This window comes from Lepisosteus platostomus, chromosome 21 (genome assembly GCF_059453375.1).
Source record: "Lepisosteus platostomus isolate fLepPlt1 chromosome 21, fLepPlt1.hap1, whole genome shotgun sequence".
In the NCBI taxonomy this organism is placed as follows: domain Eukaryota; kingdom Metazoa; phylum Chordata; class Actinopteri; order Semionotiformes; family Lepisosteidae; genus Lepisosteus; species Lepisosteus platostomus.
The window spans coordinates 13469275-13483462 of NC_142631.1; the positions used below are offsets into that span (position 1 = coordinate 13469275).

At 37.8% G+C, this 14188-nt stretch overlaps 1 protein-coding gene across 2 annotated transcripts in view; it reads left to right on the plus strand.

The window, feature by feature from the left end:
- astn2 (astrotactin 2) overlaps window positions 1-14188 on the plus strand; it is a 649131-nt gene that overhangs the window by 482958 nt on the left and 151985 nt on the right. For both annotated transcript variants that reach the window (XM_088614565.1, XM_088614566.1), the window contains one exon: window positions 6194-6459. In XM_088614565.1, the coding sequence (XP_088470691.1) occupies window positions 6194-6459 (266 nt within the window). The remainder of the gene's footprint in view (window positions 1-6193; window positions 6460-14188) is intronic.

The following is a 14188-nucleotide window of genomic DNA, read 5'->3' on the forward strand; positions in this document are numbered from 1 at the left end:
TTGCTACTTTGGGTGAATTCACACAGACAAGGTTGATGACGAGAGAGTTAAATTAATTGCTCTCCTGTTCCAACTTTATAATAACTGCAGAGGGCTTCTGATCACAAAACTCTAAAGGGGTTTGGGGAATTTTCTGCTACAGAGCCAAAAAGTCTAATGAACACTTGACTTATTGGGGTAATGTACAGTACAGTACTTACAGTATCTGTGTAGTCTTTATCTCTCCTAGGAATTTAAGAGTAATATTGCTCTACCAAATGAAGCTTCTGTGTTCTGAAATAATATACTGTAGCAGTTTGGAAATCTGCAGGTTTAGTTTGCCACAACATGCACAATTTCAAGTGCTCAAAAGAACGGACAAATCCCTGGTTAACATATTTCCTGCCCATTGAGCTTGTCACATTTCTCTTTCAGAATGTTACAGTATATGTTGGGGTGTACTGATAATTGTGATAAGCAGAATTAATAAATGGTATTGGAAAAGAGGGGGACAAAGATTTAAAATCATTTTAAAATGTAATTTTTAACATATAAAAAGGAATCTGAGATTATTGATTATACTTTAAAAATGTTTAATCACTGTTCCTCATTTTTTTTCTGCACAATTCTTCATTAATATCTGCACCCTTTCAGGGCTGATGAAGAGAATAGTATTCCCTAGGCTTTGTGTGTTGTTTTGAAAGATTAGGAAGTTGGGAACTGATCAGGAGTTGTGCACGCTTTGATCGCATATAATGCTTGTCTTTTTATCTGACAGGTAGACAGATTGGGCTTAGCTTTCTCCATCATCTTCTCTCTCAAGGACATTCAAATTAGAGGGGGTTTATTTCTTTTTCCCAAAAAACTGAGCTCATGTTAATGCATGCAGATGAGAGCTGTTGTGGGTTTGTTTTGGCAAAGTAAAACAACAAACAAAAGCCCTGCTTTTATTGGGTGCTTTCATGTAAGTTGAAGAGCAGTACTAATTGCTGGATTTTGTTCTTGTTCGAGAACTATCCTAACAAAACTTTGGTGCGTTAAGGCTTCTACAAGGAATATGTGAATGATTCGAAGGCTTCTTGACATTGCAGAGGGGCATTTCAGTTGAGATTGTTCCACAGAATAAAATGGCGCTTGAAAATAATTTCTGGCTGGGCTATAAACACTCATCATTAACAAGTTTCCCAATTGTATTTATTGGCTCTAAACTGATTTTCTCTGTCCTGTAGATTTTGCCATTAAAATGTAATTTTAATAGATGTATAGCTTGGGTCGTATGTGCTTCTACCGTACAAAAAGGTCACACAAGTTTATTTACTAGTTTAGCTAAATTGCCACATTGTACGATACGTAAGGGACTTGTGTGTGCTAAAGTGAGTGTACTGAGTTAAGCTGAATAGCTTCCTTCCATTTGTAACCCTTCTAGTTCTAAAGTTCTACAGCTGGCTCTGTAATCTTGCTGAAAGCACTCTTGTGCCCTTGATATTTCCATGATATGCAGGGAGAATGATTTTGAAGTCGGACATCAGTCATACCCCTGCAGAGTAAGCATGAGGAAAGACCATAACCTTTTTCACAAAGGCTTTGACAAAATCAACCCAGCAGAATGAAGAGTGAAACACAAATTGAAATTACATGGCAGTGCATTTAAAATTGATAGCAGGAAGGCACTTCTAGACCCCAAGCTTTGTGGGAGTATGGAACAAGCTAGCCAAGCCATGTTGTTGAAGCTGATGCCCTAGATTCCTTCAAGAAGCAGCTGGATGAAATCCATGCATCAGTTAGCTTCCTAACTACCAAAGAGGCTAAACGGGCCGAAAGATCTCATCTCGTTTGTAACCTTTCGCACAGTATGTTCTTAAGTTCAGCTATTGATTCTGAAAGCCCAGCAGTGTCGATAAGGTTAATGGGCTGAGAAAAAGAAGTGAGAGACTTCCACAACGAAATGGTTGAAATACTATTAAAATAGGATAACATATTTCTTGAAATTTCACTATGTTTATCTCTTAATTTTTGTTTATAGTTTACTTGAATATCACATTTATTGACTAGTTCCTTATTTTAACCTAAGCTCTTATGCTTATGACTGTAAAAACAACAATTTCTGTTCTCACTTAAGAACGTACATGGAAATAAAATAAAAACAACTAAAAAGATATTTTCAACATTAAGTGTTGCATAAAGTGGAGTACTGCCTTCGGGGGAAAAAACAAGATTTTTTCATATCTATTTGAGAAAGCACTTTGTGATGGTAAGAAGAACCTGTGTGAAACGAACACTGTATTATTTTTCAGGCTGCAGTAGAAATTCAGCACCGTGTGTCAACAGCTATTTCTGTGAGTGTATTAGCTAAAGGAGCATGAATTTGTAAGGGCTCATATTATGCTTAACAGGCAAGCTAAGCAGACATATAAAATGATGCACTTTGATCTTAAGGACAGCAAGAATTGAGTAGAATATACAATAACTGTATTTATTACTGGTATTGCTTTAAGTCTTAGTTTACCTGACTGAGAATGAGCCCTCCCCCAAAAACAGATTGCATATCACTTTGAACCCAAAGTCATTTCAGAAGATTCTATAGCACTTGTACTGTATATGGTATTTGATTAGCAGCCCTGAGACTCTCCACAAAGCAAACGTGCCCATGGCATTGAAATAAACTGTGCCAAAAGATTATATATGCAATATAATTATAGGTTTAGAGGTAAGAATTAAATATTATTTAATATGTTAAATTGCCTAAATAACTGATTTCCAATTTCAGCCTCAGAAAACAAGAGGAAGCCCTTGGCTAAGTTACTTAGAACGAAGGGGTCATTAAGGAAACAAATCCTCCTGTTTCATTTAAAATTATACCTGATTGTTTCAAATATTTACAGATGCCTCATTTTGTAATAGTGTGATATTCAAATGCCAGCAGAGGACAAGACAAGACTCAAATCTCAGTGCACATCTGCAAAAATTGTCATGGTGACCTGATAGTGAACCTGGACAGTGTATCGGCTCTGTATACAACAGAGAGAAGAAGCTAAACAGTCAAGGCTGTAATCAGTTTTGTAATATGATTTATGTCTATCTGAAAAAGTGTAAATTCTCTGGCTTAGGAGTTAATCACACATTTACTTAGGATTGTCATCGCCTTTGACTTTGACCTATCAAGTTTATGGTTCTTGACTAAGCGTTAGTAACACACTTGTCTGAGGTACAAGATACCAATGTGGATGTGAAATTAAGTTTTTGATCAATTGTTGGTTGCCAGAAAAAACAAAATGTGTTTTTCTTCATATTTTGGTGCAGCAAAAATGAAAGAACGGGACCTTCCACCAATCTGAAAATGTACATTATCCACCTTATCCCCCCTAAAATAAAATAAGAAATTTAAAATCTTTAGAAAAGGCATCGGACACATGAAGGAGTGGTTAAAAAGAGGTTCAGAAGGAGCTCAATCTTGAATCTCTCCAGTGTCTGCTCTCCTATGCATATGAACGATAGACCTTACCTTCCAAATTCTCTATTTCCAAAAATAGAGATAACTTCTCTATTTCTGACTGTCGTTCCTTCAAATTCCTTGCAGATCTCACACTTACTCTTCTAGCACAGCTGGACTAAGCAACACAACTACTATTTTCCTCCTCCAGGCCTCCAAGCTCCAGGCTTTCCAGGCTAGGGTAGGGTTGCTTCAGCTCGAGCAATCAGCTCTGCTATCTCTATCTCTTCATGCTCCATGGAAAGCAATTGGCTTCCTACAGATCCTCCTCATCTAGTTCCTTCTGATATACTCCTCCTTGGTCGCTTTCTGTCTCCCCCCCTCTTTCCTGCTCTCTCTTCTTTTCCACAATCCCCACTTCATGCCCTGTCTCCCTCCACCCCCACCAGTTCAGATTTGTGTTTCGTCTCTTGGCGACAGGTAGACAAGATGAATCAGGACTGCTGCTTACAGTATGTGTCAACCAATCTGCAGTTAAAATATTCTAAGAAAGTTTATAAATGAGAGGGGGGCATTTAGCTTCTTGGTTCGAGATTATTAAAGACGTTTTCACAGAGAATTTACTTAATATGTGACCCTGCATGCTACAAAACTGAAATTTAATTTCATAGTCTTTGCATTGCTAAATAATCTTCAAAGTTCTGGGTGAATGAAAATCATTTGCACTTAAATGCCTGATTAGGACCAGTTATTGGTCTGGTTCCTCTCTTTTGTATAACATCTACAGAATAGGTTCCATGTAGTGTGATAACCAAAACTGAGAGCAGTTGCAGAAATAATTGCTTCACTTATTTTTGAAAGGCTGCATATGTTGTCAGCATATTTTTTAGTCTTCTGGGATTTGTTTTAACTGGATATGGATGTTTTTATTGCCTTATTACTGTTCTGAGCAAGTAACAAACCACTGACTGTTGATTTTTTTTTTATCTAGTGATTAAATTATTGAACTGGTGGATGTCTTTTCATGGGTGTGTCCATGATGTTCTTTATATAAACCTTTTTGAAGTTAACGCCATTCAGACACATTTTTAACGCAGGAATTACGACATCTGTCAGAGTTACAAACCATTGATAGACAGACTGACGAAGGCAGATAATTTTTTCTGACTTCACAGTGTAGAAAAAAAACATCTCTGACTGGAAAACATTGTCATGCTGCCATGTATCAAACCTATTCAATTCTCTCTATTGTATTTCAGGGTTTTATACCCACCTCCTTTTCTGTGGTGGAATTAAAGACAAACACGCTGTGATATATTCTGATTATTTTGATAATACATCATAATCATTTTTTTAAATTAAAAACAGCTTGTTTTGTTTGAAGGGGTGGAAGCAAACTATTAAAGAGTTTAAGAACCTTGAACATTTTGGTTCAGAGGAATTTTTTACTTGCTCAGATGATGTATGTCTGATACACCATGTGTCTCCATGTTAATAGCTTGATGAGGAAGAATTGACATTGGTTTTTGGAATCAACAAAGCTGCAACTACTATCTCTGAAGTCTTTGAAAGAGCCCGAGGCCTGATATTTTTGTGACCGCTCCATCAAGTGAACTGTCCCCTTGTGCTAATATTTAGGTCATAAATCTTCTTTTGTTCTGTCAAACATTTCCATCTTTCATTATCAAGTTCCCTCCATGTAATTGCGTATGGAATATCGTGTTGGATGCCCCACTGTGTGATGAAGTATTCTCAGTTAGAGGAGATTATCCAGCAAATGCGGATCCTTTGAAATTTTGCTGAAGCTGTTACCAATTAGCAGAGTTATTTCACTGGTTCTGAGAGGCTCTGAGGTTGATTGCTTGAAGCGAGATGTTGAGGGCATTTTTCAGTTTGGATAACATATGCAGTGTTACAGAACATATAATACTATAATACAGTGACCTGAGGTGAAACATTTGGTTTTGGTAGATTATAAGAAACACATGATGGAAAATTGTGAATGTACATGACTGAGTCCAGTGCATTCATAGCAACATTGTTCTACTATTCAACACAAACAGAGCTCTTAATGTGTCAATGTCTGCTCAATTGAGGACAAACATATATATCGAATACTTTAATCACTCCATGTTTCACTCCATGAGTGGTTATAGTTTGGAATAAACTGTATGCTTAATGTTTTATTTATTAGGATTTATGGAATGACGTCAGTCCCTTTTAACACATATGGTCATCTTCATTGTTTTATGTTATGCTGATAATTAAAAATACTTTCAGCATACTAAAGTGTAACCTGCAGTTTACTCAGGATGGTTCCACTTTGTTGTGATCTCTACAGAGTTTGCAAGCTTTAAATTATTTTCTGTCTAAATCCTTCCCCTGATTGAGAAATGGTGGTTTGTAATCAGCTCTACTATGCTCAAACCAACCTCTGTGATCCTTTACCATAATAGAATGGTTATATTTGTACCTCTTGTTAAAAAGATTAAAGCTGATACAAGTGCAACAAAATGTTGGGCACACATTGGACCGCACAGACATTTATACAAGGGAGGCTGACCTTGTCAGTAATGCAGATACAGATGATAATGCAGAGTAAGACCACTCTATGTTATGAAAGGCAAGGTGTTGTTAATGTGAACACTGGATCTGTAAAGAAAAAGCAGAAGGAGTCTACATGGGCAAGAGGTCCATTGAGGCCCCTTGTTCCCATTTTCCGTCCTTAATTGCTGCATCGCCACTACTCTGTAGCTCACTGGCCTTGCCTCCTTGTGTTGTCAGAGACTACCGAACTGGGCAGCAGGAGAGAGCTGAAGTCCATGCCTTTCATCACCTACCTGTCGGGACTGCTCACGGCGCAGATGCTGTCCGATGACCAGTTAGTCTCCGGCGTGGAGATTCACTGCGAGGAGAAGGGCAGATGCCCGTCCACGTGCCACCTGTGTCGCCGCCAGGGCAAAGAGCAGGTCAGCCCCATGCCTGTGCTCCTGGAGATCAGCCGCGTGGCGCCCCTCTACACTCTCATCCAGGACAATGCCACCAAAGAGGTAGGGTCACTGTACTTCCTCTGTTTTCTCCTTTGAGAGTTACCGATTATTTTGGCTAAGTTGCAGTGTCTAGAAGACATTACAAGAGCTAAGCCATGATCTAGGGCCATTTTGTTTCCCAGGCATGGCCCAGGCAGGATGCCTTCTGACTGGGCCCCCTTTCATTACGAAATTCCCTCCATATAATTGCATATTTTGTTGTGTATTATGTTGGATGTCCTGCTGTGTAATGACGTACCCTCCTTTAGAGAGGGCAGAACATCCAGCAAATTCAGAATAGCTGGTGTTGCAGTCAAGCTCTTCATTAACCTCCATGTTCTGCTGTCTGACCCAATACTTAAAACTGAAGTAGAACATTTTACTTACTCCCAGGAGCTGCTGCAATTACATATTTCAAGGTACTTTAATACAGTAATAACAGTGTTTCTTGAAATTGTTGTCTTGCTGTTAAATGTCTTGAGCAAAGTTACAAGTTCAGCTAAGGGTAACTTAGTGCTCAGTTGATATCAAAAACCCAAGATATAGGAGCTGTTCTCCAAAAGGCATACAGTAACACTGCCTTGATTGATTGCTGCTTGATGCATCTTACTTGTTGTCCTAGTCCCAAAAATTAAAATGACCTTCTTGTGATATATTTTTTATACAAAACGGAAGTGCAGGTTTCTGTTATTCATTCTAGTTTATTTAGAAGGTGTTCTGAAAGAGGTACGGCTAAACCACAGCATTCTGTTTCAGTGCAATTACAGCATGACCTCACTGTCACCTGTGGTTTAACCTGAGCTGTCACCCAGTGCTTGAGAATACGAACACCCATCTCCTAAATGGTGCATGACTTTAAAATCAGGGCCCTTTATATTTTTGCATTACATTTTACTATTTCTATGTACTTATAGTTGTTCTCTAAGACATTTATATTTCTGCTCGACTCTCTTAATATGTACACTTGATGTCAGTCAGAAATAAGACTTTTTCTTGGAGTTTGATTATCCAAAAACGATTTTTGTGTTGTACATCATAAACATTGACTTAAGGACAGTTAGAAATGAGAAGAGGCAGTTCTGCCCCTCTTGCTCATTTGGTAGTTGCAGTTAATTAATCCAGGGATCTCATCCAGCCATTTCTCCAAAGAAGCCAGGGTATCATTTTCAACAACATGACTGGGTATCTTGTTCCATACTTCCACAAACCTTTGTCTACAGAGGCTCCTATTCCCAGCTTTAAATGCCCTTCAAAGTTTGCACACGTATCCACTGGATCTAGTTTTGCTGCTAATCATGACATGTAATTTAAATGCAATCACCTTAAGAAACAGTGAATATTACCACTGTGAAAGATGGCAACATAATGATAAACCTTTTTTAAACATAATTAATTTTAAAACGTCCGTGCCCAGATCCCAGACATTAAAAATCACCAATTTGGAATTGTGACAGAATTTTTCAGATCACAAAACCCACTGCACTGATTTGTCACAAAGCATCCAATTCAGTTATTTTTGCATGGGGGAGAAACAATGTTTGTGGTATGTTTGGTGGTTCTGTGACTTGTCATTTGAGTAATGGACTTTGTGTTGAAAAAAAACATTTGATATACAGTATGTAATTACTGTTTCAGATGTTTGCACCAAATAACAACCTTAATACTATGCACTCAAAGAGAATCAATGAAAAAAAAATATTTTATAACCTTTTTATAGCTTTTACAAGCAGTAGTCGGTTGTACTCCCACAATCATTTTTATTGGCAGGCACTTGCACTTTTTTTGTCAAAACTTTATCAAGCCTGGCTTTCCTGTGCAGTTAAAGCTTGTTCCTGTAGATGGCACAGGTGATTTGGCAATCGCTTGGACAGAGCAGAGGTACAGTACAGCCGTAATCCAGAATCACCAAAGGAGTCTAGACGCTAACGCTTATCCTTCATCAGCAGAAAATAAGTTATGTGTTCTTCCACTGTTTTTTGCGAAATAATACGTTTTGTTCTGCTCACACTGCTGGTGATAGACTGTTGCATTTTCAAAGCATCATTTTCAAATGCTTTTTTCCCCTTTTGTTTTCATTTTATACCCTTAATGCATCTAATATCTTTGTGCTCTGGGTTTAGGTCTCTTGACACATATGAGGTTGAGGAAGATCTTTTTAGTAAGTGTGTAGAGAGTGTTATTCAATTATTTGGGGATTCTACAGTGAGGTAGCCCTGTATTTTGTACCAACGCAGAACAACCATAATGTATTCCATGGTACCACTGTACACCCACTCTTTTGTGTGTAGAAATCATACACACAGGCTTTATCAATAACCCATCATAAAAACAAAAAGATTTACGTATAGTTAAAAAGTGTCTGCCTCAGCATAACACTGTCTCAGAGATGGAATTGTATAAGTTGTTCTAAACTGAATAATAAAAGGTGAGGATAGTGATTTAAATAAATTGAGTAGAAAACACTAAATACTTTTTGGAATATGCTGAAGGTATTTACTTTTACATGCCCTCCAGTTTCAGGAGTCGTTTAATCAGAAGGAAAATTGACTTTGAGTCATTTTTACTTGATCCCAACTGCAGTCATTTTTTGTTTCTTTTGCAAGGGAATTCTTGAAATGATAAATGTCCAATTTTTTCTTGCAATCTTAAATCCAAGTCTTTTTACAGAAACACATGTCCACACACTGCTATAGTGTGTGTCAGGACCCCTGACTCAGATTGCCATCTATCAGTTATCTGTGCGTGACTGTCAAACAACGAGCAAGCCCACTATGTCAAAAGGCCAGACCACTGCATGGGAAGTTCATAAGCTAATGGGAGTGCAGGGAAATGATATTATAACAGCCTCATCATGCATCATACACTGTGATTATGTGATCACTGTGACCATCACTTCCAGGTGCACCTGGTGCCTGATTTTCCTTGAATCCTTCAGCCAGCACTTAAGTCTTTTTAAGATACTATACTAGAAATGATTGATAGTGGGACAGCTGTGAGGGCATTCATGTTAAATGCCAGTGACTACACAGTAGTGTCCACCCCACTGAGATGGCATCTGAATTAAAGGGCATTTTGTGCATTTGCTTTTACATGTCATTCCCAATTTGTAACAGATCTTCTGAAATGTAATGCTCTACGTCAAATGCTGTAGAATTTCAATTAATTTTAAGGAATCCAGTACTATCCAGGATGGCATGACTCATTCCATAACAGCAAGTGAGAACAAAAAACAAGTTTGTCATATTCTAAAAAGGTCGACCTTTTTAGTCTTCCTGTTTAGCCATTCTTTTGCATCCTTTGTTTATGAAATTGTATTAAAAAGCAAATAACTTGCGTATAAACTGCTGCTGGTTTAAAGGAATTCTTGTCTCAAGAGTTATGTGAGATTTGACATGTTTATCATCCTCTAAGCTCCTGCTTAACAAATGGTATTATTTTATCCCAGGCAAGTGGCTGTAAAACCATTTGTATTTAATTACATCCTCCCAAGGGTGATAGAAAAAGCCTTTTGTACTGTGACATTGATTAATAATATTTTAAATTTTGAAAACCCAGATGAAATTAACACAGCTGTCAGGCTACAACTGGACTTAAAGCCAAACAGGAGATGGGCTTTTTATTGAAAACGTGTTCTTAAAACACCAAGATTATACCAGTTCTAGTTATGAATTTCAATACAATGGCAGGTTTAAAAAAATTGCAGCTGTCCAGTTTTACACAGCAGTTCAAATGATCTTTCTTTTGTTTCAGTGCTTACAGAAAACATCTAGTTTCGTAGTCTGATCTCATCAAATCTCAGAAACCATGCAGGGCCTGGTGAAAACTAGGATGAGAGACCACCAAGGAAAACTAGGTGGCTGTTGTTAGTGCTGCTGATAAAACAGTAGGTGGCGCTCTTTCCTCTTGGCCAGAATTTGCACTCCAATGCTGACGGGGGACACTGCTATAGGAGGTACCATCTTTCAGATGAGATCTTACACCGGGGTCATAACTACTGTACATGGTTATTACAAATTCTGTAGTTATTAATTATGAAATGCCAGGTGATTAAAAACTGATGGGTGAAGATGTAACGTCCATGATGGGAGTATCATTTAATCCATCAGGAATGGTTACATAACTGCATTTGAATGGTTCTGTAATCTTTAGAAGATAGAAGTTGCTACAGGTAGTAATGAATGGCACTGTACCAGCTCTTGGAAAATCAGACTCCCCTGTTTTTTAATGAAAGGGCCCAGATGCCATGAGCATGCAGTCACAGCTGGGGATTCCTCCACATGCTCACCTTTTAAATATGCATGCTCAAGCACCCCCTCTCAAGAATGGCCGATAATGCTCTCTGATGCTGTTCAGGTATCTCTAGATATACCATGACCCTCATTCATATCTCCCAGGCAGATTAGAAAGTGTGTTGATAAATGAAAGTGCCTTTCATTCTTAGTCATCTGGGAACAAGGAGTTTTGGGTCACAGGAAGTACTGCTACAAAGGTAGTGAGGTTTATTAGCTTATTATTGAAGTGAGCGACCTGAGGAGTGAACCAGTGCTCTCCTGGCTTTGGGTTCTGAAGGAGCCAAATTCCATTAGCATAGCAGACAGATCGGCCTGTAATTCACTCGACCCTTGTAGTCCTTTTATCCAAGGACTTCTCTCACACCGTGAGCAGTAAATCTCAAACTATGTAGGACCACAGTTGCATTACTGTACACCATTGAAGAACATTTTTTTTTACATTTTAGAGATAAAATAACGAATAATAACAATGGTTTGTATTTGTATAGTAGGGAGGGTATGTAATAAGCTAACAGTATTTGTCGGTTTCATGTTCACATCCACTTCATTTTTCCTTCCCCCCACATTCAGCGCCCCTCAATAGGCCTGTTATGGAAGCCGACAAGTATCACATTACCCACTGGAAGTCTCTGTCTATTGCCTGTAAGCACCATACAGAAGGCCAGAGATCTTAACGTTAATAAAAAAATCCTGCCAGGGTTGCTCATGTTACAAATTTATCCTGTTTTCATCATTGGGCAAAGGCTTTTTACAAATCATTGACATCTTTATAACTGTAAGGCTTTGTCCCATAAGGCCCCTCAATCCTGATGGATTAAACATTTCTGAGCACTCCTGGTCTGTCTGTTCCACAGGGGGCTCAGATAACTTCTGATATGAAACTCAATCCCATACAGCAAATTCTGGATAACACAAACATCATATTCACTGCCCTTTCCCCCTTGTTCAGAGCAGTGTCATTTGCATGATGTCTTCTGAATCACAGGAAATGTCATTGTGCAATAGATGTTTTTAAACCTTATTCGATGTGCCTTGTTTTCTGTTTGATAGATTTCCAAAGCCAGTTTTTGACTTCATTTTATCCTGAAACCATGGAGACTATTGGGGGAAATTTAATGACAATTTTCAATAGAAAAGATTAAATCAACCTTCCAGACCTTTTCAAATTTATCAGAGACCAGGAGTAGGGCAGAGATACATACCAGTGTCTTCATTTTTTAAGAGAGCCAAATATCCCCTGATGGATGTCTGTGTACTTTTATGCCAATATAGTACTTTTTGAAACTAAGCCCCTTTGCTTCAAGGAGGAGGCACTCATCTAGTCAAATAATAGAGGAATAAACTGCCAAGCCTATTTTAGAAGATGAGTCATTCATATCTCGCAGTACTGAAGAAGAGTCATGATGAGATTCAAGTATCATCAGCTAGTTAAAATCAGATGAGAAAGACTGACTTGTCTGTCTCCTACCATCTGTAACTTTTCTTATGTTTCTCTTAATTGTCTGACAACAATGACATCATGTCATATGAGTTGTCAGAGTTGACACTAATGAGTCAGTCATGTCTGGAAAAATGCATTGCTACAGGTGACATCAAACTGTTTTAATGAATATTAAATATTTTATTCTCAAAATTAGTTTTTTAATTTTTATACTATTAGGAGCAAAATAATACAGCTACTATTCCCATTCCTAAAATTATTCAGCATCTCTTAAATCCTGTTCTGTATCTCAGTCTACGTCACTTACAGTAAATGCTTTACCTCATTAGAATTGATTTTAAATTGGGCCTTAAAAACATGCACACGGCAGCACATTGACCATTCAAGTTATCAAGCCACACTTTATGTATTTCAAGATTTAAAAATAATGTGGATTTCACTTGGAAAATGGATAGCCATTAAAAACTTTTGTGGATTTTATATGACCTTGGAAGCAAATGCTGTGCTTAAATAAATAATTTGAAAGACAGTTTTGCCAACAGGTCGCGTTCTGCTTCAACGACCTCTGATTAAATTGTAGCAGACCTTTGAAGAAATTGGATGTGTTGCTTATGATTCATAACACCATATATCTTGCACTGTGGCTGCTTCAGGACAAAATCTACATTTATTGTCTGCTTTGCTTTCATAAATATACCCTTTGGCACAAAAGGAAGTGAACCACAGGTTGACTCATTCCACATAATAAGATTTGTTTGTTTTAAATTAAATGCTAGCCTAATGGAGAGTGATGTCTTGTTTTTGTGATGCCTGTCATTGTTCTCCAGTTTGCTTAGGTAATTGGGATGAGCATTGTGTAACATCAGTAATTGAACACTGTCATCTGTTCAGCGTCCTCCCTTAAGTAAGCCCCTGTTTAATCCCATAATTAATTTATTAGGTGGCATTTAGAACAATGCAGTTTAAGAAATCGGGCCTGTCTTTTTTAAAGAGCAAACATGACACCACTTTTTAGAACAAAGCCAGTAACTCTGGAGTGAGTTGTTTTCTATTATTTTTGTCTGTGGATTACATCTGTCCCAAAAGCCAATGTAAAGGAGCATTTCTCTGGAGCCCTGATTTATTGTAGTGACAGAATTACAACAGATTTTTCCCAATTAGACATTTTATTATTGCAGCTTTTCTGCAGTTTATATTTTTGCTCCAACTACAGGCACATGTTGAGCCCAGCTCTAACCAATTAAGCATTTATGTCAAGCTTTCAGAGTGGATTCTCTGAAGCTATGGTTAATTTTTTGGCCAAAAGAGGTCACACAATCAACTGCTAATACCTTTTTTGACAAAATGCTGTAGTTGTCTTAAGTTCCCAAAGGGATTCAGCCATCTCATTGCCATATTACCTGCAGGTGAACTACAAAACCAGTAACCTGTAATGTGAGTTTTCTAGAAGCAACACCTTTATGGAGAAAATTCCAAATGGAACAAAGAGGCATTTCTCTGTTTACCATGTACAGTAAGTCTGATAACGAATGCCATTTTGCATATTTTGGCTGTGTACTGTGTAAAAGAACTGTTTAATCCTGTTAAGAAGTTAAACACATTGCCAAATACATTTAGATGAAGGTCAACTAGTTTTGGATAAATGTAAAGGAAAAGCTAACACTAAAGATGTTTCTGTTCATTACAGTTTCCAATAAGAAAAAAAACGTTCCAAGGGCTGTGATAAAGCTGTTGGCTCTTTATGATTCAGGTTGATAGTAAACAGCAATCTGCTTGAATGAATTGAACCCTCAGTTGGACTACAGCATGTTTTACACTAACCTTTACTTCAGGAGATAAAAAGTAAGTGTAGTTCAGTGCCCATGAGAAATGCTAGATAGATATCAATGAACTTCAATGTTCTTACTGGTACATCTTGCTATCTTAGACTTCCAAGTCAGTGTGAATCAGTTCTTTCTCCCATAACTTGTCAGCCTCTGATCTCAGATAGCCTTCAGAGCTGGTGAACATTCTTCTT